General features: G+C 44.0%; 1 protein-coding gene across 1 annotated transcript in view; it reads left to right on the top strand.

The window, feature by feature from the left end:
- Positions 1-25,313, top strand: part of mgat3a (beta-1,4-mannosyl-glycoprotein 4-beta-N-acetylglucosaminyltransferase a) — a 55,933-nt gene that overhangs the window by 22,000 nt on the left and 8,620 nt on the right. The window contains exon 2 of the mRNA XM_076265905.1: positions 12,983-13,256. Within this exon, the coding sequence (XP_076122020.1) occupies positions 12,983-13,256 (274 nt within the window). The remainder of the gene's footprint in view (positions 1-12,982; positions 13,257-25,313) is intronic.

Below are 25,313 nucleotides of genomic sequence, written 5' to 3' on the forward strand. Positions count from 1 at the left end.
GCAATCGCCCCTGCCCGTCCCACCCCGCCCCACCCTTGCATGCACGCGTTAGAATGAACTGGATGGAACTTGCTGTCATCAGTTTTACATCAAAAATAAAAGATTGATTGAGATATGATCACACTTGCTGTGATTTAAACATAGAGGTCAAAATATACAGGATGCGTTGAACTTGGCTTCGTCCAAGGTTTCCAACGATACCTCATTTTGACAATCGGGTTAACGGGTCAAAATTTACGTCCGTGAACACACGTCCAACTTTAGCCTGTTGGTGGCGCTAGAGCGCTCGAGGTGCCGGCATAAAACTTTGTGAAATTAATTATTGGACTCTCCCCAATCAGTGTGCCAAAATGTACAAATTTTTAGCAGACAGTTCTATGGGCTGCCATTGATTTCCATTGCAGAATAATACACATCAGCAACTACAGGCCAAAATGCATTTTTGCGAATTACAGAGCCCCCTAGAGGTCAAAGGTCACCAAATTTCTGAGGAACATGTACTAAGTTTGGTTTTGATACATGAAAGCGTTGCTGAGATATGATCTCACTTCCTGTTTGGCGGCTTCGCCGCAAATTTCGATTGGCTGTTACAGGCGAACGCTTCTGTCAATTGTTCCAAAAAGCAATGCATTAATCAGGCATAGTCTGAATATGGTCTCTGCCAATTTTGGTGATGATCAGCTGAAATTTGTGACCTGCGAAAACTTTTTTGAGTTTTTGATTAAATCCAATATGGCGGCTGAATCAATTACGTTGATGTCTGAAAGTGTTGTGAATCAGCCTCATTTCTGTAAATGTACATACTGCGTACTTCTTATGGTCATCTGTGATTTTTGTACCCATATGTACCCTGTGTGTGTCTTTGGTCTGTATGCAAGCATCCTTTGTTTATCCTTGAATTCAATGAAAGCCAGTCTAGGCCTTTTGCCTATCACCAGGTGTGAAATGTTAATGTTTGTAGAACAGCATGTGTCCAGGCCTCTGAGGAACTTCCCAGGAAAGGGGGTAGTTTTAATTAAAAGACAATAGAAGCTGACCAGACCTGATGAAGGCCTATTCCTCATCCTCCCTTTCTATTGCATATTCAAACTGGGTTGGACCTAGAGGTCACTCCTTCTTTTGTTTGTAACATAAAGTTGGTAGACTGTTTCTGAGAAGTCAGAGAATACTGAGAATCTGGTGAAATCCATGATGGGGTGAAACAAACATGTACTTCTCTCCCTTGAGGGCCGCTGGCCCCTCATTGAAAGGAATAAAGCCTGGATCCTGATCTTGCATCTTCCTGATTGAGACTTAAGAGAAATATGGTAGTAAAAATATACTATCATGTCACAAGTTGTCCTCTGTCTACCTAAGGGCCTTCCACAGTATTACCAGACACTACTAGTGCATTTTAATTCTAAGCACAACAGCAGCTACAGGCCAAAAGGCATGTGTCTTAATTGCAGCGCCCCCTAGAGGTCAAAGGTTACCAATTTTTTTGAGCGTTCTCCTGATGGGGTCAGGAGTCTATATACTATGTTTGGTTATGATACATGAAAGGGTTGCTGAGATATGAGTTCACTTCCTGTGTTCGCTTCGCCGCAAATTTCGATTGGCTAACGGTTTTATTTCCGAAGACAAAAAGTAATACCTTAATGTAGCTTGTTCAGTAGATGATGTGTGTGAAGTTTGGTGTCGATTGGACAAAATTTGTGACCTGAGAAGACGTTTTAATGTTTTTGATAAAATCCAAAATGGCGGAAAATCCATCATGGCGGAAAATGACCTCATAGGGTGCGTTGAACTCGGCTTGGTCCAAGGATTCTAACGATACATAATTTTTGACAATCGGGTCAACGGGTCAAAGGTTACGTGCGTGAACGCACGTCCAACTTTGGCCTGTTGGTGGCGCTAGAGCCCTCAAGGTGCCGGTATGAAACTTGGTGAAATTAATCATGAGACTGTCCTCAATCAGTGTGCCAAATTTCACAACTTTTCACCAGACGGTTCTATGGGCTGCCATAGACTCCAATGGCGGAGGAAGATGTTAAATAATAACTAGAAAAGCATTTCCTGAAGGAAATACAGTGCATGAAAATGCAAAAAATATGATGTAAAATATCATACAGAGTAAAAACAAACTATAGTGGTTGCTAGGTAGATGAGGTTTAATATAGTTGGAATGGTTATGGATATGGATTTAGCAGACGCCTTTGTCCAAAGCGACTAGGCAGTTAAATAGGTGGATAGTTTAGCATGCTAACATGCTAACTATGTTAACCATGTGACTTAGCTAACTTCGCTAATCATTTTTAGCAGTTATGTTAACTATGTTAACTAGCATGTTAGCATGCTAACTATGTTAACCATGTTACTTAGCTAATCATTTTTAGTAGTTATGCTAACTATGCTAACTAGCATGTTAACATGCTAGCATGCTAACTATATTAACCATGTGACTTAGCTAACTTAGCTAATCATTTTTAGTAGTTTTGCTAAAAATGTTACATAGCATGCTAACATGCTAACTATGCTAACCATGTGACTTAGCTAACTTAGCTAATCATTTTTAGCAGTTTTGCTAAAAATGCTAACTAGCATGCTAACATGCTAGCATGCTAACTATGTTAACCATGCTAACTAGCTACAGTGGGTAGGAGTCATAGTTGATGACAAGTAACAGTTACAATGGCTAAACAGTTAAAAAGTTCAGTAGTTTAAAGGGTTAAATTGTTTAACAGTGAAATATTGTAGTGAGGACTTTTATTTTGAAACAGTTTTTGACAGAGGAAGCAGTTGAACAGGATGTGTAGTCTTAATAGGGCCAGTTTGTATGCTTAAAGCCTGAGACTGGCAGTTGATGCAGCTGGCCCGAACACCTGCCATAGGATTCTAATTGCTTAACGGCTCTATTGTGATGTCATCAGTCCATGTTAAGTCTATGGGGAAATTTTGAACAGTTTTTAATTAATAGTTTAAAAAGTATAAAAGTTACAAAGCTGAAAAATACAAAGCACCCATGTCCTAAGTAAGACCTACGTAACATAGTTTGAATGAAGTTTCTACGTTAAACGGTTGAAGCTGCATTAAGTGCGTTAGAAGAAGAAGAATAAGAAGCCTAGGAAGAACAGTACAGTGCATTTTCATGCACTGTAACTAGAAAAGCATTTCCTGAAGGAAATATAGTGCATGAAAATGCTAGTAGTTATGCTAACTATGCTAACTAGCATGGTAACATGCTAACTATACTAACCATGTGACTTAGCTTACTTAGCTAATCATTTTTAGCAGTTATGCTAACTTTGCTAACTAGCATGTTAGCATGCTAACTATGCTAACCATGTTACTTAGCTAACTTAGCTAATCATTTTTAGCAGTTTTGCTAAAAATGCTAAGTAGCATGCTAACATATTAGCATGCTAACTATGCTAACCATGTTACTTAGCTAACTTAGCTAATCATTTTTAGCAGTTTTGCTAAAAATGCTAACAATGTTAGCAATGCTAACATGCTAACCATGCTAACTAGCTACAGTGGGTAGTAGTCATAGTTGATGACAAGTAACAGTTACAATGGCTGAACAGTTAAAAAGTTCAGTAGCTTAAAGGGTTAAATTGTTTAACAGTGAAATATTGTAGTGAGGACTTTTATTTTGAAACAGTTTTTGGCAGAGGAAGCAGTTGAACAGGATGTGTAGTCTTAATTGACCTCTCCAGAATAAGTCCCGCCTCCGTAACTTCCGTATCCATCCAACTTCCGGGCGTGGATTGTCTATGGGAAATAACATGGCGTTTCGAAATATCATACCGGTAAAACATCTGTAGGTAGCGAAGTTGAAAAAGCTGGTGGGCAGATTGGCCTACACACTTCTGCCATATAGTTTCCACTGGATTTTTTGATTGTCGGTGCCGTTTAAGTAGTATACTATAGACTATGCTACTTAAACGGCACCGAAAATCAAAAAATCCAGTGGAAACTAGATGGCAGAAGTGTGTAGGCCAATCTGCCCAGCAGCTTTTTCTACTTTGTCACCTACAGAGTTTAACAGGTACGATCTTTCAAAACGCCATGTTATTTCCCATAGACAATCCACGCCCGGAAGTTGGATGGATACGGAAGTTAGGAGGCGGGATATATTCTGGAGAAGTCTATAGGGCCAGTTTGTATGCTTAAAGCCTGAGATTGGCAGTTGATGCAGGTGGCCCGAACACCTGCCATAGGATTCTAATTGCTTAACGGCCGTATTGTGATGTCATAATCATAATGTTAAGTCTATGGGGAAATTTTGAGTAGTTTTTAATTAATAGTTTAAAAAGTATAAAAGTTACAAAGATGAAAAAAACATAGCACCCATGTCCTAAGTAAGACCTACGCAACGCAGTTTGAATGAAGTTTCTACGTTAAACGGTTGAAGCTGCATTAAATGCGTTAGAAGAAGAAGAAGCAGAAGAAGAAAAAGCCTTGGAAGAACAGTACAGTGCATTTTCATGCACTGTAATAAGAAGCCTAGGAAGAACAGTACAGTGCATTTTCATGCACTGTAATAAATCGGATAACAGTAGAGTGCATTTTCATGCACTCTAATAAGAAGATGACTAGGAAGAACAGTACAGTGCATTTTCATGCACTGTAATAAGAAGCCTAGGAAGAACAGTACAGTGCATTTTCATGCACTGTAATAAAAAGATTTGGAAGAACAGTACAGTGCATTTTCATGCACTGTAATAAGAAGCCTAGGAAGAACAGTACAGTGCATTTTCATGCACTGTAATAATGAAGTCCGTACACCAGACATAGCTCGCAAGCAAATATTTATTTGATGTGACATTTCGGTAAAGCCCTTCCTCAGACAGGCTGTCTGGTCTGAGGATTTTATTGTTATTGTTGTGACTTTTACAAAAAAGTACTCATATTTGGTCCAGTTACTGTTTAAATTCAAAGGTTGTACTGTCACATCTGCACTCTGCTCTGTTTACCTTTTCCTGCAACAACTGAATATCCACAATACTTCAGTGTGTGTGCTAGCTTTCAGTAACGTTATTGCTGTGCAAGCTCAAGCATCATTTGGACTGTTTCCATGTAGTTACTAGCCTTGAAGAAACTGGCGATAGCTTGGTGGACTGTATAGGTGAGGTCCGTGTGTAGTAGTGTCGCTTTGGCGTGTCGGTAAGAACACCTCTTGAGAATAGAATGCAATTAGTTGGTTTAATGCAAGGATTCAGGCAGCACAGTGATACACAGGGGTCAGACAGGCACATAGATCTGAGGCACTTCACACACGTTGTGGCACGTGGTTTTATCTTGTAAGTTATTTAAGTTGAATTATGAAGTAGAAATTGTGGTCTAAAAGGAAAGATAGAAATAATAACTTGGTTGGCATAAATTACACAAACATCTTGTGTAACATAAATAACACAAATCACATACTTTACACAAATATGCATACATATCACATCTCTGTATGGACCTCAGGGCTTATGTTGGAGAAGGCCTCCTTCAACTCTTTCTCTCCTCCTCTGAAGTTGGTTCCTTGGTCCGAGTATAACCCGGCTGGCTTGCCACGCCGGGCTATAAACCTCCGTAGAGCCATCAGGAAGGAGTCAAGGTCAATTGAGGTTAAAACATCTATATGTACAGCTCTTGTGGTGAGACACTTAAAAAGTATCCCCCACCTTTTCTCTGTTCTTCGTCCCAGTTTTACCACAAGCGGGCCAAAGCAGTCGATGCCACAGGAGTAGAATGCAGGTTTAAACAACCTGAGCCAAGGTGGTGGCAGGTCGGCCATCTTCTGGACTGCTGGCTTCGATCTCCATCGACAACATTCCAGACACTTACGTTGGTGACTCTTTACTGCCTCGCGGCCCCTCAAGATCCACACTCTGCGCCTCAACTCAGCGAATACTCGATCAGGTCCAGGATGGCAAAGTTTCGAGTCATACTCCTGAATGAGCAACTTCGTAGAAGGGTGTCCTGGATCAAGCACAATGGGATGGACAGTTTCTGGATCCAGTCCCTCCACTCTGCGGAGTCGTCCTCCTACTCTGATGACCAGATGGGTTGAGTCAAACTCAGGTGACAGGCAAAGAAGACGGCTACTGGATGCTACAGGTTTACCTGCCTTGAGGAGCTCGTAGTCACTTGCAAAACTGTGTTGCTGGGCCTTCTGGAATGCCAGCATTTCTGCAGCTTGATACGTACTGGCAGGAATTGGTCCAGACAGGCCAGCCGCCCCATGAAGCTCTTGCGCGAGAGATTCCACCAGGTCTTTCCAGGTCTTAAAGGTAGGCCTGTCTGTTCCTGTTGTTTCAGGGGAAGTGTTCAGCCCACAGAAGGTAGAACGTTTGAACTCTGTGGTATCCTCTGACACTGAACCATTGGATAGAGAAAGAGTCGGCCATTCATCAGGAACTTTAGGAAGTCTGGTCCTTCACTCCATCTGTTGGGGTTCACCAGCTCTTGCAGGGTTTTGCCCCTGGTGAGGTCATCGGCTGGATTCTGAGAGGACTCAATGTATCGCCAGGCTTTGAGGTCAGTAAGCTCTTGTATTTCCGCCACTCTGGTACCTACGAAAACTTTGAAGCGGCATGACTCTGAGTGGAGCCACGTCAGGACCGTTGTTGAATCGCTCCAAAGGACAAAGTGGCGGATCTCAAAGGTGAGCTCACTTTTCAACAGCTTCGCCAACTGTGCCCCGGTCACTGCAGCACAAAGCTCCAGCCTGGGAATTGAAAGCTGTTTCCGAGGTGAAACTCGTGAGCGAGCAAGGAGAAATGCAACATGAATCATGCCTCGGGAATCTTCAGACCTCAGGTAGGTGACGGCCCCATAGGCCTTCTCGGATGCATCACAAAATATGTGAATGTCTCTCTGGGTGTCTGGATGATCCATGTCTGCTGGTGTGTAACATCTCGGTAGCTGCACATGAGGTAGGTGTTCAAGCTCACGTTCCCAACTTTGCCAGGCTGTCAGCAGGTCTTCAGGGAGATTCGGATCATCCCAATCCCTTTGCTGGTCCCACAGCCGCTGAACCAGTATCTTCGCCCGTGTAGTGTAAGGAAGTATGAACCCAAGTGGGTCATACTGACTGGCTAACACACGGTAGATGTTGCGCATGGTGGTCTGATCATAGGTTACTGATCTGTGCTTGTAGCTGAAGGTATCGGCACCACAATGCCAGATTAGACCTAGCGTTGACTCAGGTGCTTCGCCCTTGTCGTGTGCCAGCCACAGCTCCAGTTTGTCAGACCTGGCCTCAGCAGGTAGGTGGTTTATGACCTCAGGCTGGTTACTAGCCCACTGTCGGACTTCGAATCCCCCAGAGGCAAGGAGGCTCCTGAGATCGTCAATCAGTTGCTTGGCTTCTCTGGCAGATGGCAGGCTCTGCAAACAATTGTCAACATAAAAGCACCTCTCTACGGAGAACCGCTCCATGCTGTTGGGACTGCTGTGGTTGAAGGCATGCTGCTGTAGCGCATAGGTAGCACAGCACGGGCTACAGGTGGTCCCGAATGGCAGCACTTGCCACTCGTAGACCTCAGGTGTCTCTTCTCTTCGCATGTGGCGCCAGATGAAACGCAGAACGGGCTTATCTTCAGGCAGTAACAGCACTTGGTGAAACATACCTATTTCTTTATTTCTGCTTCATAGGTGGCTGCACTCTCCATGTCTCTCAATAGGCGTTTCTCCAGGCCTCTTAGCCTTGGCATCACAGCCTCAATGGGAGCTTGGAGGGTAGGAGAATTCTTTCGCCGAAGCAGAGGGGTAGCATATCTTAGCACGCCATTAACCTCTACTCTGGTGGTCTTGGAATCGAGGAGATCAATGGCCTGTTGGTCTTCTCGGGAGCGTGTCACCTGCTTCTCACCTCTAGCTGGCAAAACATCGAGCTGCCAAAGCTTTTCCACATTCCTCCGCAACTCTACTTCCAGTGGGCTGAGTGAAGTAAACAAGCACTGCTGGGATGATAACTGTAGCTCTGTGAGCCTAGCTGGACCTTGAAGCGTCCAACCGAGCCTGGTCTTAATTGCTGCAGGGCCACCTGGAGGTCCAAGACGAACAGGCTCGATGGGATTTATCAGGTGAGGGGTTATCTGCTCCTATCAGCAGCAAAGGATTCACTCGGTCGAATGGCTGGAGAGGAATGTGACGGAGGTGCTTGAACTTTGACCTGAGGCTGGTCACAGGGTAAGTCTGATCAGCAAGGCTGAGGCGCTTTGATGTGAAGGCATCACTAATCACAAAGGCTCTGTTTGGCTGAGTAGGGGGTGAGACTTGGAAGGTAACAGACATGTCATCCAGTGTCTGCACATCCTGGCGAATGGTCCTCAGGGTCAACACTTCCGGAGATCTTTGTAGCCCTAGCTTGTGTGCTGCAGCAGGCAGGAGCATGGTACGTTCTGAGCCATCATCTAGCACTGTGTAGGTGTCAAGTGTCTTGTTCTCATGATGAAGAAGGACTCGAACTACTTTCAGGAGGACGCGACTACACTCCACTTGTCGGTCCAGGTAAAGGGTCTCTGTAGCAGAGCTAACAAGACATGATTCCTCCTTCGCAGATTTGACGTTGACATCATGCAGTATCTGGAGATGTTTACCTTGACACTTACTACAGGGCTTCTTAAGGTTACACTCTGCTGCAGGGTACCCTCTTCCACATCTCCAGCAGCGTCGGTTGGTCTTAATCCACTCTATGATCTGATTTTTATCGAAGGACTTTAAGGTCTCACACTGGCTTAAGAAGTGCTCCTTGCTGTCACAATATGGGCAGTAGGCTTGCGATTTCTTGTTGCCTGTGCGGTCAGGTTTCTTTGCTGCTGGCGCTATATCCTCGGCGCCGTGGAGAACTGTGGCCGGACGAGAGGATTTGGAGTCACGCTTTGGATCTACCTTTCGCTTACCATCTGGCTTGGACTCTTTAATGCTAGCTTGACCTTCACTGTCTTGACACCACGCCTCATATTCTAGCCACTCTGAGAAGTCTGTGAGGTTGTACCCAGTACCAGGTCGGCGGCACATACATCTGCGGAATTCTGAGCGTAGATCTGAGGGGAGCTTACTTAACAGACGCTCCACATGGGACCCACATTCAAGCTCCACTGCGCCTTCATGACCTAGCGTCTGCAACATCCCCACTAAGGCACGCACTTGTAGGGAAAACTTCTGGAACGCCTGTGAGTCTCCCTGTCGGATATCTGGAGCACTCATCACAGTGGCGATTTTCTTTAGGGCCAGCTTCTGAGGACGTCAAAGCAGCCATGGTATCTGCATAGGGTGTAGGTGAGTTCAAATAGGCGTCTGCAATTTGACGAGCCTCCTCCTAACTTGAGATGATCCAGAAGAACCTGATATCGAAACAGTTCTGTGGCATCAGGAGGTAGGAGGTTGTCCAAGGCAATCTTAAGGTGGGTGAACTCACTAGGATCTCTTTTAGAAAAGTCAGGAATAGTTGGTATAGGTCCTCGGTAGGTTTTCTCTCTCAGGAATGCTAGTGGCTGCTGGACAGAGCCATCTTGGGCAGATGTAGTTGGCCTATAGTGCGAATAAGGATTCAGTGATGTGCGTGTTGAAGTGAGGTTGGTTGATCGGTGTGGGTCTGAAGGTCTTGGTGGATTCATGCTGGATGCAGGCTGGTATGGATACCCATCGGCATAAAGATGGCTGTTGGAGGCAGGCATATGGTAATGTCTTCCATAATCATGTGATGAAGGTAAGTGATTATCATAAAGCTGTTGACTTGATAGTGGAGGAGGTGCATGTGTGTTCTTAGGCAATTTTGCCTTTGTTTGATCTTTGATCACCTGTAGCTCACTCATCATCCTATTGATGGAGTCCATAATGAACTGCTCTCTCTTATCCACTGTCGTCGGTTCAACAGGATCATGATGGTCTCTTTGTGCTGCCTCTGGACTTACATCCCATTGCTGATAAAAAGGCTGTGGGTGGCCCCTTGAGTGTAGCCTGGATGCAGGTGTGCTTTCTCCCTGAGGAGTTGGTTTAAAACTGGGCTGTGAAGGAAGTGGCGGGTTAGACCTTGGTGCTAGAGTGTTGGCAGAGGTGAAGGGAAGATGGTGGAAGGATGGAATGGCGTCAGGATAAAGACTTGGTGCTGACTGCTCATAAGATGACATCCCATAAGGTCTACTATACTGTATTGCTTCTGCCCCTTGAGTCTCATAGCCGTCCTGATGTCTAAGAAGAGGCCAAGAAGGCCTATGGTCCCGCTGTGCTCCAGCCTGAGGTGCATGCTGTCTCACCTCAGCTGCCTGTTGCTTCTCAATAGCATTCCACTCATCGACCGTCATGTCATCATTCTGACTAATAGGGCTGGTAGAGCGAGATGAACGTGGTGTGGTCCTCCTGGCTCCATCCATTGTCTTCTGTTGTGTATCTTCTCGCCCCTGTGTATACTGTGCTGCATTAGTTCCTTCTGATTGCACTATTCGCCGTCGGCCAGCAAGCTGGACGTCATAATCTCTCAGAAAGGCAGGCTGACGATACTGGCGCTTAGGGCGTACAGGAGGTAATGAAAGGTTACCAGCTGAATGATGATGCATTCTGCAGGAACAGGTAGGGAATCCAAAGAAGCACCACTAATCCGGCTCGAAGGACCAATGAAGAAACTGGCGATAGCTTGGTGGACTGTATAGGTGAGGTCCGTGTGTAGTAGTGTCGCTTTGGCGTGTTGGTAAGAACACCTCTTGAGACTAGAATGCAATTAGTTGGTTTAATGCAAGGATTCAGGCAGCACAGTGATACACAGGGGTCAGACAGGCACATAGATCTGAGGCACTTCACACACGTTGTGGCACGTGGTTTTATCTTGTAAGTTATTTAAGTTGAATTATGAAGTAGAAATTGTGGTCTAAAAGGAAAGATAGAAATAATAACTTGGTTGGCATAAATTACACAAACATCTTGTGTAACATAAATAACACAAATCACTTACTTTACACAAATATGCATACATATCACATCTCTGTATAATGTACTAAATATTTCCTCAACTCAACAATTCTCAGTCAATACTCTGTTACCATACTGCCCTCTACAGGTCAAACACAAGTAATTTACGTATGCAGGATTAAATGCACATTGCTAGTCGTGCACTTAAGGTGCTAATGGGCAACATCATGCTTACAAAGAAATGCTTCACGAAGATAACAGCCACTTCATTAACATACGAATTGGATTACCCATCTACTATACAAATTGGAAGCATTTGGTTACAAATTATTAATGTTAGATTTCGAATACAATTCGATTAAACAGATATAGGCATCATCTCCATTTACACATGGCTATGAGCTAACCAACAGGATTCTATAACAAACGAACTTTCTACAACATGGAATGTTGTCAAAGAGCAAAGGAATAAACTTACACTATTAGGAATGAAGGTAAGTAAATTATAAGGTTCTAAACTGCTAGGCTAATAACTACGAAGACTTAAAGGCTAGGAACCACTTCGGAGGTCTGCCACTTGCTGAATCACCCGCGAACATATGAACTTGCACGTCGTGCGCATGCGCAGGGCTTTCTGTCACTGTCAGTGGCCTTTCTAACAAGCCTGACGTAGTCATACTCAATTCTAGTCAGAATATGAGTCTGATACTGCTCCATTGGGACGTAATAATGGGGCGTGTTACAACCGATACAGGGGGGGGAATGCCTCTGCACTCAATTGGGTAGACGTAACCAATCAGAGCAACAAAATATCTTACCGTGAGGTGTACTGTAGGAAGAAAACACACAAACCATCCTTCTTCTCCTATATCCCCTCCGTTTTTAAAAATAATTCGGTTGAACAGTGATATGCTACAAACATGTTAAACAGCTGGGAAAGGCTGTCGCAAATCCCTCGAACAGGTGGTCAATCAGAGATTTCAAACGAATGAGGGAACATGTCGCAATGCAACAGTGCTGTTTTCCCTATATGAAAGTGAAACCACAAGTTTTCCCACATCTCAACTTTGGCCAAGTTTTCAGAAATAATCGTTTTCAGTGATACAACCTCATAAAATAATATGAATTTTCAATATGGGGTCTTAAAAGCCATGTATCCTTCTAGCCACAGCGTTTTTGTTTCAAACATAAACCTAATCTAAGCGTGTTCAGAGGACGTGATAGACCAGGCGCTGTTGCTCACCTGTCCATCATCGTAAAGTCTGATTTGATTGGTCCGCCTGATATAGGGCGAGCATACTTCCACCACAATGAAGCAATGCCAAACCGAACTTCCCGACCTCAGTTGTGGGCGGGACTAAGTTCGGAATGGCACCCAGGCTATGTAGTTACATTAATATGGTCATAACCACTAGAGTGCTCAATTACCAATTTTTGAGGGGAAATAAACTTCAAGTTTTCGTTGCGAAGCCGGCATAAGCTCGACTACACTCTTTTGGGCTTTCTTGGAAGTGACTATGGAAAAAGAGGTATGTCACAGTACAAACTTGAATGGTTTCTAATGGTACAATTAATGAGTTGAAAACGCATTGTTTTGTTATGTAAGGACCCTGTTTATGTTGCACAGAACTTTAAATGACATTTTGAGTCTATTGAGAGGCAAAAATGCACGTTTAGCTGATGCATTGGCCATTACCTGCAGCTACTCCAGTGTGGTAGCACCAATTTTAACATGAAACAAATTCATACATGTTGGTTTAAACATTTTGCACATCTGTACTTTTTTATCTAACTAATTTGGCACTAAAGTTCTGTGTTTTGTTCACTTAGACATCCCAGTTACAGGACAGAAAAATCCAAAATGTTTTAGAGGAAACGTGTTTTGTTACCACAACAAGGGATGCCTAGCAGGAAACATCACAGTAATGCAATTTTAGATGCAATTTTATGATGGTACCATGTTGCCGTGAATGACCATTTCATTGTTATATGTTCATCTTGTTTTTTCCCTCTAAATAGTAAGTTTAGAAGTCAACTCAATGGTGAAGAAGTGTGTGTGAGTCAAAACCATTATGGTCATTTTCTTTGATGTGTGCAGGATGAAAATACGACGCATCAAGGTTCTGCTGCTCCTCTCTGCCGGGCTGTGCGTGGTTTCCTTCTTCCATTTCTACAACAAGACCCTTAACCACATCCCTCTGTTCAAAGAACTGTCCGACTCCCAGGCGGGCTTGAAGTACTTGGCTGCTCTGGGCAACTTCATTTGGGAGGACAAGGTAGCAGGAAGATCGAGTATCTCTAAATTTTGGGGTCAAGGTCAGGGCTTTATGGTGTGGAGGCCGAATGCTGTGAAGAATGACACAGAAAAGGAGGTGAGAAACACACTGGATTGGATTGGATTGGATTGGATAGTCTTTAATGTCCCTTAGGGGCAATTTGGTTCACAGCCAGTTAGGGTTGGGTATCGTTTGGGTTTTATCCGATACCGGTGTTCAATCGATACTTTTAAAACGGTGCCGAAACGGTGCCTGAACCGGTACTTTCTTTTTAAAATGTTTTAAATTAAAATGGTCTAAAGCATGAATTGCTTTTTTATTGATAAGACAAATTTGAACATGAAATTGAACTGTTATATTCAATTTACTATCAATATCTCATTGCTCCTACGAATAATACATTTAAATGTTAAAACAGCTTGCCATGCATGCACACACAATGGTAAGCTCTGCTTTCAAGTTTACCCAGTGTAGGCGGTTTGCCATAAGGTATGTTAAAACCACTTGCCATAGAACTGCCAGGTCATGGACAACGGCATTTGCAAGCAAGCTAATCTAACAGGGAACAGGGACTAAGAGTTAATTCAGTGTGTTCCCAAATGCTTCAAGAAATGTCATGTCTTAACCCATAACACGCAATAGTTTTGAACATGTCGGTGTTGAAGTGTTTAGATTCCCAGCGCTAGCCTAGGCATTTTAACAGCAACTATGGCTATGCGCTAACACCAGTCAGTTGAGTTTAATTAGCGATAACTACGGAGATGGTTTTGTAGCCTCTTTGACAGCTCAGTGACATCAGCCTAACCTTATGTTTTTGCCAGCGAACTTTTAACATGATCTTCATTTTCATTGTGATGCTATATGGGCCTCATGAAAGCACATGAAAGATTAATATCATGCCATTATGTTGTTTAGAACACACCGTGAAATAAAGTTTTCATCTTACAACTTTGCTGATAACATTTCAAATAAATGCCAGTTAGCGCATTAGCAAGGATATTGTGTAACATATAGGCTACTGTTGTTTCATAGCCTTTTGCTTGTGTGTAGTTAGGCAGGCCCACTGCTAGATTTTGACAGGAGCTCGCGATATCGCGTTAAAGCATGCTACTTGGGCTCACTCACGCAAGCTGTCAAACACTGTCCACTGGCCTATGTGGTGCACCCCTCTGGTTTATACATCCAGTGTTTATGTTAGCTAACTGTGTCTGGATGTGTTGCTATCAGAGCAAGACATTAGAGATGGCGCATGACATGCAGTGATGCCTCGTATAAAAAAAAAATAAAAAAAACGCTATTTAAGCACCGAAATGAGGCACCGAAATCCACGTTGTTATTCGATGCAGTTACTTCCGTTTGCGTCGGCACCGGTGCCATATTAGAACCGGTGCCCAACCCTACAGCCAGTAATCAGCACAAGTACACTCAATCAACATAAAACATGAGATAATAATTAAATAACGACATAATACACATACAAACTGTAAAATCACATACCCTTGTGGAAGAGTCTGAATGTAAACATATCAATGATAAGCAAATCTGAATGTAAACATATCAATGATAAGCAAATGCAAGTTGACTTATAACTTGTTAAGAGAGCCAACAGCTGATGGGACAAATTATTTTAAGCATCTGTTAGACCTGGCCCACTTAAAGGGATATACCTCAATTTGGGGAATTACACTCATTTTCCACCTCCCCTTGAGTTAAACAATTGATTTTTACCTTTCTCCAGTTCATCCAGCCGTTCTCTCAGTCAGACGATACCACTTTTAGCTCCAGCCTAGTGTAGAAAAGATAGTTCGTGATGGGTGTGAACACTAAGGGTCATCCGATTAGAATGAAAAAAGAATGAAGGTCCAGACAGCCAGTTTCTTCTTATTCTTGTATTAAATTGTTGGCAGCACAAGGCACTTACATTGCATAATTATTGTGTGTGCTTCTGTAAGTTAAGCACACAGAAAATCGTATCCATTAACATACTATGTAATGTTTCCAATTAAATTATACAGTGTACAAGCGCCCTCTTGAGGCCAAAAAAAGACGGCATATCACCGTGCCTAAGAAACGTGATTCACACGTGTATTCAAGCTGACCAACATACAACGGTATGTCTGTTATCCTACACTTATAACCATAACAATAAGACCTTTGTAGTAGCCATAATAACATGGTACTGTCTCAATACAACAAAGACATACAGTAGCCCTGTATAATAGCGAAATAAAGTTCAAACGAACTTAGCAAACTTACATTATACTGTGCATTAGCAAAGGGAGCTAAGCTGATTTACAAACGGTTTAATGCAGCTTCATTATTAACCCTTTAGGCGCCAGAGTTTTTTTTCGAAACGTTCGATTTTGACATCTTCATTTCAAAAGGCTATATCTTAAAAGTGATAAGAGATAGAGACTTTCTGTAAATTAGAGAAATATTAAGGATGACCCATAGTTTATGTAGGGATTAAATGTTTATATCTAATTGGGATATTATGACGTCATATGATGGCGGCCATCTTGGATTATAGAATTTTCATGAAAAGTCGCATGTTTGAATGATAAAATGCACCACTTCTTTCCCCCCAAAATGTCCCTCACCTTCTGTATGCTATATTGCACAATAATGAATGCTCAGGTAAATAGTAAGTAGTGAACAAACTGTAAATCATTACTAATAAATGGCAGAAACAAACCAAATGCATGTAGCGGTAGACTGGCCTTTTGCTGTAGAGATTTTCCATTTAATACATACAGTAGGCACTCTGATTCCATGTATGGGGCACATATATATTATTCAGATGACACACAAACACAAGTAGACAAGACCTGTTTAGTTCAAAAGCTCATTTGCCACGGCAAGGCACAGATCAGGAGTGAGATGACGAGACAAGACAAGAGGCAATGTTAGTATTTTTTTTCTTTTTGTTGTTTTTGTTGATGTTTTTTTTTTTTTTTCTTAGCTGACACACACATCACAAGGACATGAACACACAAAAAGGAACACATAGTGTATGTCGTAAATGATCAGGGAAATAGATAGCAAATCAACAGTGTAAATCATTACTAATAAATGGCTGACTTTTTTTTTATGTAGCAGGCCTTTTGCTGTAGAGATAATGACTCCCTATCCCTATCCATACAGGGCCGGCATTCCCATAATCTTGTGATAGACTATGCATGACCTAATGTGTGGGAGAGGGAGAGAGCGTGTCACCACCTCCACCATGCGAGCAGCATGGCCAGATCTGCCTCGCGCGCGCCGAGTGGAGAGAATTTGCGCAGCTCGGACTAGGCCTACTGTCATTCTCATTGCGACTCCCCACACTGCCACTACGTTCCCCCCTAACTGTCCTATGAGCACTTCGACCTCGTCTAACATACCCAGTGGCATTAGACAAAGGCTCCACCACGTTACTGTCGCCGCGATTGTGGAGAGGCACACGTTCAGAAGACAGAAGCTAACGCTATGGACATTAGTCTACCTCCAGCCTCGTTCGCCACACCACTAACACCCTGCTAACTTCCCAATGAACACTCCGAACCCGTGAAACATTATTCCCACCAGTGACATTGGGCAAACGATTCAACGTTTGTGCTTGGTGTAAGCTAAACTATGGAGTAAACTCTCACTTTGTCCAGCTGCATCATTGCAAGGCAGGGACGCATCTGAAGCCTCACTAAACGAATCACCGTCATTTTCTGAAGGCAGATATTCCCCTTCAGAATCAGGGTCCGCGAATAGAAGACCCAACACTTCATTTCAGGTAAACTTTTTTGATGCCATTAGACGATAATCTAATGCAAATACTCGCTGACGTTGACAATATCGCTCTGACAAAGTGGCTCACAGGCACACTAGCTCCGGTATTTCACGCACTGATGCACTGCAGCTGTAGCGCGAAAGTTTTGTTTAAAGAGTGCCCTTTTTTCGACTCGGGGATGACGTATGACATGTCTGCCATCTAGTGGAGTGGAGGTCGAACGAAATATGACACCCTATTTGATTAAATCGGCCGTTTTATTCAGTACCGCATCTTGTCGACTATAGTCGACTGTGGCGCCTAGAGGGTTAAAGTAAATCAACATCATCATTACAAGCATGAAACAAAGGTACAATTATGAATGCAAAGGGTTACCTACTGAATAATGGACGCACACACAAACTAGAAGACAACCTCCTAAGCTGCTACTCCATCCCCATACTCGTGGTGCTTAGACTGAAAAGAACGTAACTACGTGACAAGTCACATGACCCATTTTAATACCATATAAGGTCTGGTAACAGAACTCCTGTTTTTAACAATGCCGCCCCCAAATTTACCCGGTAAATTTGTCTACAAGAAAAGGACATAACACTCTAATCAGACCTGTAGGGAATAAAGGTTAGTCAGTCTTATCGTTCTCGGGCAGGGCTGGCAAGCGAACCAATCTAGAAACGGGCCTAGTGTAGGCCCGGTCCTTCACTTGCACTGTCGCCGATCTGATCCTCCCATCTGCTCCTGCAGTAGTATGGCTTATCACACCCACTGGCCATACTACGGGGTGTACCACTTCGTGATCCAGTGCCTCTCCCCTGCGCAGGCGACCACCAACCCTCAGGAGCCCGTCAGTATCCAGTTCAGGTGACAAGGTGAGGAGCCTGCTTGTAGATGGCACTGGTTTCCCTGCAGAAAGAGCTTTGATCTCCTCAGCGAAAGTGACTGACTGAGCATCTTTGAAGAGGCTGATTTCCGCACCTTTATAGGTCTCCGCTGGAGGATCTCCTAGCTGTGAGGCCGCCCCATGAAGGTCCTGTGCTCTGGCCTCAACAAGGTCATGGAAAGTCTGGAATTGTGTGATGTCAGGCACACTGCTATCCACCACCATGTGCGCACAGAACACCTGCTTCCTCTCCTCCTCATCACTAATGTTAGATGCGATCTGGGGAGATACAGGCCAGGTGTCAGGATGCTGCAACAAAAAGGTTGGGCCTTGACTCCAGCGTGATGGCTCTGACAGCTGCAGGAGGGTTTTACCACGGGTAAGATCATCAGCTGGATTAGAGTCTGTGGGAACATAGTGCCACATCTGGAGGTCTGTAAGCTCCTGGATTTCAGCAATCCGTGTGCCGACAAAAACTTTATATCGACACGATTCCGATGTAATCCAGGTCGGTACAGTGACTGAATCGGTCCACATGTAAACCTGGCGTATGTCCAATGTGAGCTCTCTTCTGAGCGTTCTTGCAAGCTGAGCTCCTGTGAGGGATGCACAAAGCTCAAGTCTAGGCATGGACAACTGCCACTTTGGCGCTACTCTAGAGCGGGCCGCTAGGAAGGCCACCTGTACTTGTCCAGAGGCATCCTCTGTACGAAGGTAACCTACCGACCCATAGGCCCGCTCAGAGGCATCGCAGAATATGTGGATATCGCTCCAGGTATGAGGGAAATCTAAGGCAGTTGTGACATAACTTCTGGGGATGGAGATCCTATCCATGTAATTCAACTCACTTTCCCATGTTTGCCACGCTTGCAGGATGTCGGCTGGCAGATGAGGGTCATCCCAATCTCTAGGTTTCTCCCAAAGCTTCTGGACAAGAATCTTTGCCCTGGTGGTGTATGGGATCATGTAACCCAGCGGATCATACTGACTAGCCAGGATACGGTAAATGACCCTCATAGTTGGTACCTGACTCTCCAATTGACGACAGTTGTAGGTTAAGATATCTTTCTGACACTGCCATTGCAATCCCAGAGTTGACTCCTTGGCATCTGACTGCTGATGGGAAAGCCAGAGCTCTGTGTTGGCTGAGCGGTCTGCAGCCGGTAGATGACTGATGACCCGTGGGTCATTGCTGGCCCACTGTCGCAAAGAGAAGCCCCCCTCTGCCAGTAGAACTCTGAGTTTGTCAGCCAAACTCTTGGCGTCCTCCATGGTGGCACAGCTCTGCAGCCAGTTGTCCACATAAAAATGGTGCTCCACTGCGTTGCGAACATCCTCATGTGGGTCACTGTGGTCAATGACATGCTTTTGAAGGGCAAATGTTGCACAACACGGGCTGCACGTGGTGCCAAACGGAAGAACATTCCACTGGTAAATGGTCACTGGGGCTTCACGGACTGTGTCTCGCCAAAGGAACCGGAGGAGGGGTTTGTCTTCAGGCAGCAGGCGCACCTGGTGGAACATCCCCTTGATGTCACTAGCAAAGGCAACCGTGTGCTCCCTGAAGCGAAGCAACACACCAAGGAGACTTGCACCAAGAGTAGGCCCTGCCAACAGACACTCGTTAAGGTTGCAACCTTGGTACTGGAAGGAGCAGTTAAAAACTACCCGATGTTTCCCGTTGTGGCAAACTAGATGATGTGGTATGTACCATGACTCAGGGGACTGGTCCACCATGTCGGCTGGCAGTCTGGTGACATAGCCAGACTCCTCCAGTTTGCGGATCTCTTCATTATACACCTTAGCCAGCTCTGGATTCTTGTTCAGGCGCTTTTCAGTCCCTCGTAACTGTGGCAGAACCGCTTGAGGGGGAGCCTTTAACTGTATTTTGGTTATTTTCCTCAGTAGCGGTGTTGCATATCTGAGGATACCATCGACATCCACTCTGACTGTCCTGGACTGCAGCAGCTCTACCGCCTCTTGATCACTTCTGGAAATGGGTCACCTCTTTCTCTACATAAGGCAATATGTCAAGTTGCCACAGCTTCTCGATGTGCTCACGCAGCTCTATAGAGGGCGACGTCATAGCTGTGAACAAGCACTGCTGTGGAGACAAGCGGTGTTGGAGCAGTTTCGTGGGTCCTTGGAGTGTCCAGCCCAGCCTGGTCTTAATGGCAGCTGGTCCCCCTGGTGGTCCCAACCGTACTGGCTCTAATGGTGTGATCAAGTGGGGGTAGTCTGATCCTATCAACAGCAGTGGCTGAACATTGTCGAGGGGCTGGAGTGGGAGGTCTCGAAGGTGATGGTACTTATCGCAAAGCTTGGCTACTGGATGGCTGTGACTGGCAAGCCCTAGCTGTTCAGCAGTAAACGCACCCGTTATCTTGAACTTCCTCTGCGGCTGTGAGGTGGGTGAAAGCGTGAAGGTGATATTCGCTCCTGTTATGACCTGTGCATCATACTTCACTGTCCTGAGTGAGAGGTCCTCTGGCTGTCTCCGGCTGGTATGGTCCTTTCAGATCCATCATCCAGAATAGCATAAGTTGTTAATGTGCATGGACCATTATACTGGAGTACTTTGACTACCTTCAACAGAACAGTATTACTGTGGTCTGGCCTGTCTAGGTAGAGTGTTCCTGTAGATGGCTTTGCCACTGCTTGTGGTTTCTCACCTTCACTCTGAGGTCTAGCATTAACATCATGAAGCACAGACAGGTGTTTGCCCTTGCAGGTTTGACATGTGGCCTTCAGACGGCACTTAGCTGCCTGGTGTTTACGACCGCATCTCCAACACCTGTAATTGGTCCTGTAATTAATCCAGGCTGTCTTCTGATCACTTGCTAGCATCTGGAAGTTGCTGCACTGGTTGAGATAGTGGCAGTCATTCTCACAATAGGGGCAGTAGATCTTCACTGAGTCTGGAGACTTTGCAGTGGGTGCATTGGTGGACTGTGGCGTGCTTGGAGGGGATTGGGCTCCCATTAATCCCTTAGAACCCTAAACTGTTTTTAGGGCATTTTCACTACCTTTATTCATAAGGATTTATTCTGGTCATTGTAAGTGCCACACACATATATTATATATTGTTTTTTAGGCTATCCAGATCTGCCATCATTTCATGTATTAGTACTAGCATTGATTTTATTTTGATTTTTAAAGAATTAAAATATAAAAATCATATTATAAAAATTCTTATATTTTGACCTGTATCTCACCACAGCAAGCTCATAGCTCTACATGCATTTCATGTATGTGTAGGGCAGACTGTCCTGAAACAGGCAATATAATTGCCATGTTGGAGGGATACTCTGGGGCTGAGCAATTTACAGAAATATGTGGTGTGTGATTTACGGAAATAAATGCCATTTTTTATTTAGCGATGAAAAATGACCATTCTGCGCTCCATATCTGTGACACGAACTGATCTGACCTGACTTGACCCAAGTTTGCCTGTTAGCATGTGTGACTATGGAATCATGATGATTCTCAACTTTTTACTGCATTGCCATGAACAAAGTAAAGGCAAAAAAGGTGTTTCTTTGTTGAACAAATTGGGATGCAATGTGAGCCTTGAATTGGATGCCATGCAGGAATTTGCTAGGATCTCAAAACCGGATTACAAACATGTTTTGCCATAGAGAAACACACGATAGCGTTGGATTATAAACATGCTTTGCCACAAAAACAGACAAAAACGTGGGGTAAGTCCAGCTATATGAAGTTGTTATTTTGCTGTCACTTCGTCTGTTTTATAACCCAGAAGGATGTATTTGGTATCAAATGATAGCTCTGTGTCTCCTCTTTCATCTAACATACGTGGCATATATATCCGATCACGGGTCCGTGAGTAAGTACTCCGAGAGTAATGGGTGTGCAGCGTTGGTTTGTGTACATGACGTTAATATTTTGCAGTCACTTCGTCTGTTTTTATAAGCCAGAAAGATCGATATCCATGGTACCAATGGATAGCCCTGTTTCTCCTCTTTCATCTGATATGCTTGCCATATCTATGCGATCACGGGTTCGCGAGTAATTCGAACAAGAGTAATGGGTGCGCAGGTGAACGCAGAGAAGTATAGACTGTAAATATGATGAAATTTGATTTAATTTCATGATTTTTTTTAATTTTCATACTTGGTCGGACAGGTGCGTAGTCTCTTTGGAAAGCCCCACTTCTTCTCTGTCATAAAATAAAATTTTATCTCGTTGTGATGAACAGTCGCGGAGCAATGTAACAGAGAAGAAAGGCTGTGTTTTTTGACGCACTTTGCGTCAATCGGGTTCTAAGGGTTAAAACTGTGGTGGTATGTACCGCCGACTTAGAGCCTTCTTATCGTTCCCCTTTCTGGCTGCTTCACCACTGTCTGCACGGCCTGTCTTGATCTCTGTACCTTGTACGTCCAGTTCGAATTCAAGCCAGTCAGCAAAGTCCAACAATGTAGGCACAGGTCGCCTCTTTGGGTGGATATGCCTCTTGAAATTGCTGCGCAAATCATGTGGTAGCTTAGATAGGAGCCTGGCAACATGAGAGCCACAATGGAGTTCAGTTGCTCCCTCATCACCCATCTGAGCCAGCATTCCCACCAGGGCACGTACTCTCAGTGCAAATCTGCGGAATGATGTGAGATCTCCAGTGCGGATATCTGGCCCATCCATTACCTCAGCTATCCTCCTGAGTGACAACTTATGGGGCTGACCATAGTGCTCTATCAGTGAGCGCATAGTGTCACTATAAGGGTGGTCTGAGTTGCAGTATGAATCAGCTATTAGCAAAGCATCCTCAAATTTCAAGTGGTCCACCAGGACCTGATATTTAAAACGCTCTGTGGCATCTTCTGGTAGTAGATTCTCTAGGGCCAGCTTCAGTCTTGTAAATAGACGGGGATCATCGCTGGTAAACTGTGGTATGGATGGCTTAGGGCCTCTGTATATTTTCTCTGTCTTGGGTGGAGAAGGGGAGCGAGAATGGCTACTAATGCTGGAGGGTGGAGAACGTGGCTGTTGCGGTGAGTAATGTGTCCTGCTGTGCTGTACAGGCCTATATGAACATTCATCATGAGCGCCAGACCTGTCTTGCCGCTGGCGTGGTGGAGGTGGATGTGGAGCATGTAAGTTCAGGTGTTCCACACCCTCTGTGAGATAATCAAACACACATGGTTCTGCTGTCTGATTGACTGGAGCGGGTGGTGGTGGACCTTGGTACCACATGGCACGGGCAGGATGCTGATACCTTGGTGGCTGCGTATGATGGACATTGAGCGGGCTATAGACTGGCGAGGGTGGGCTGGGGGCAGATGCATTATGCCTCACTGGATAGGAAGGCAAGCTCTGATATGCTGCTTGAGATGTGAATGAAAGATGCTGGCGTGGAGTAGCACCAGCTGCTGGCTCATTCTTCATCTTGTCGGTCAGGGCCTTAACTGCCTCCATAAGGATCCTGTTCTGCTCACTCAAAGCTCGGATCGTGCTGTGTGCGTCTGCACCTGAAAGAGTAGGTGCAGATTCTAAGGGAGTATACACAGTATTTCTGTTGGCCCTGCCAGCTACTCCTCCAGGTGTAGGTTCAGTGGCCTGGCCTTGCGTTGTTGCATGCTCCGCATCCTGAGCATCATCTGCTTCCACTGATAACTGATCACCGAACAGACGACGATGAGCAGTATATTCAACTTCAAATTCATCCAGGTGAGCCGGTGGGCGGATGATGCGGCGGTGTATCGATGACTCAGGGTCAAGCTGGTCTTGGCCTCCAAACATCTTGTTCCTCAGTAATCACCGATCCCGGGTTTCGGCACCAAAAATTGTAGAAAAGATAGTTCGGGATGGGTGTGAACACTAAGGGTCATCCGATTAGAATGAAAAAAGAATGAAGGTCCAGACAGCCAGTTTCTTCTTATTCTTGTATTAAATTGTTGGCAGCACAAGGCACTTACATTGCATAATTATTGTGTGTGCTTCTGTAAGTTAAGCACACAGAAAATCGTATCCATTAACATACTATGTAATGTTTCCAATACATATTAAATTATACAGTGTACAAGCGCCCTCTTGAGGCCAAAAAAGACGGCATATCACCGTGCCTAAGAAACGTGATTCACACGTGTATTCAAGCTGACCAACATACAACGGTATGTCTGTTATCCTACACTTATAACCATAACAATAATACCTTTGTAGTAGCCATAATAACATGGTACTGTCTCAATACAAGAAAGACATACAGTAGCCCTGTATAATAGCAAAATAAAGTTCAAACGAACTTAGCAAACTTACATTATACTGTGCATTAGCAAAGCGAGCTAAGCTGATTTACAAACGGTTTAATGCAGCTTCATTATTAAAGTAAATCAACATCATCATTACAAGCATGAAACAAAGGTACAATTATGAATGCAAAGGGTTACCTTCTGAATAATGGACGCACACACAAACTAGAAGACAACCTCCTAAGCTGCTACTCCATCCCCATACTCGTGGTGCTTAGACTGAAAAGAACGTAACTACGTGACACAAGTCACATGACCCATTTTAATACCATATAAGGTCTGGTAACAGAACTCCACTATGTGGCCTTTTTAACACCTAGCATAGATCATTGAATCAGATTAGAACATTAGCATCTTGCCTGCTAGCATCACGCTTAAAAGTGACTAAGATTTCCGGTAATTTTCCTATTTAAAACTTGTCTCCTCTCAAGTTAGAAAGTGTAATAAGACTAACAGAAAATGAAACATTTTCTAGGCTGATGCTAGGCAGAAACCAATAGTTCAAGCACTGATGCTATTTGATCTTCTGCAGCAGCCCGTAGTTCATAGAAAATATATGCATGCAAAAAAGTATTCATATACGTTAAAAAATTATATTGAAATCCCAAGAATACCATAAATAGTTGGTTTTACCACCATTTGAAATCAAAATACCATTAACGTTTAAATGAGGCCATCCTTATTTTAAGAGTTTTGTGGGGATTTGTTCGAAGTGACCCATACCTCATAAGAACTTGAATATTTCACAGTATTTTCAAGGCTGTTTTTGTTTAGAAAAAATAGCTGCTTAACTGAAATGCAGTGCTTTCTTCCACTCCACTTGATAAAACTGTGCAAAATATCTACACCTCTCACTGAGTTGGCGTGTTTCTATCTAACTAACTATCTAACTAACTATCTTCTAACTATCACAATTGGCTTGTAGGACGCAACAAGTAAAGGGGGGGAATGTCTTGAATTTGGGACAGTAATTTAATTGAATAAATCTACCAACCAGTGTTGTCGATGAAAATGGTTCAACGTTAGTTCCAGAAAGTGTTTCTATAATGTGTAGTGTATTGTTATGCTAATGAACAAACATTAAAGAATAAGAACACAAAACAGAAGGCAGTGAAAACAATACCAAAAGTACATTGCCACAATCTGCTTGCACACGTTTTGAGATTGATAACCAAATACAGTCCAGTTGTGGACACAACTGATACAGTACAATCTGCTGCCATACTCAATGGCCGGCATTTACACAC

This window comes from Alosa pseudoharengus, unplaced genomic scaffold (genome assembly GCF_046254945.1).
Source record: "Alosa pseudoharengus isolate Yale_2024_CS ecotype anadromous, Long Island Sound unplaced genomic scaffold, YU_APseudo_1.1 YU_APseudo_1.1_scf_4, whole genome shotgun sequence".
In the NCBI taxonomy this organism is placed as follows: domain Eukaryota; kingdom Metazoa; phylum Chordata; class Actinopteri; order Clupeiformes; family Clupeidae; genus Alosa; species Alosa pseudoharengus.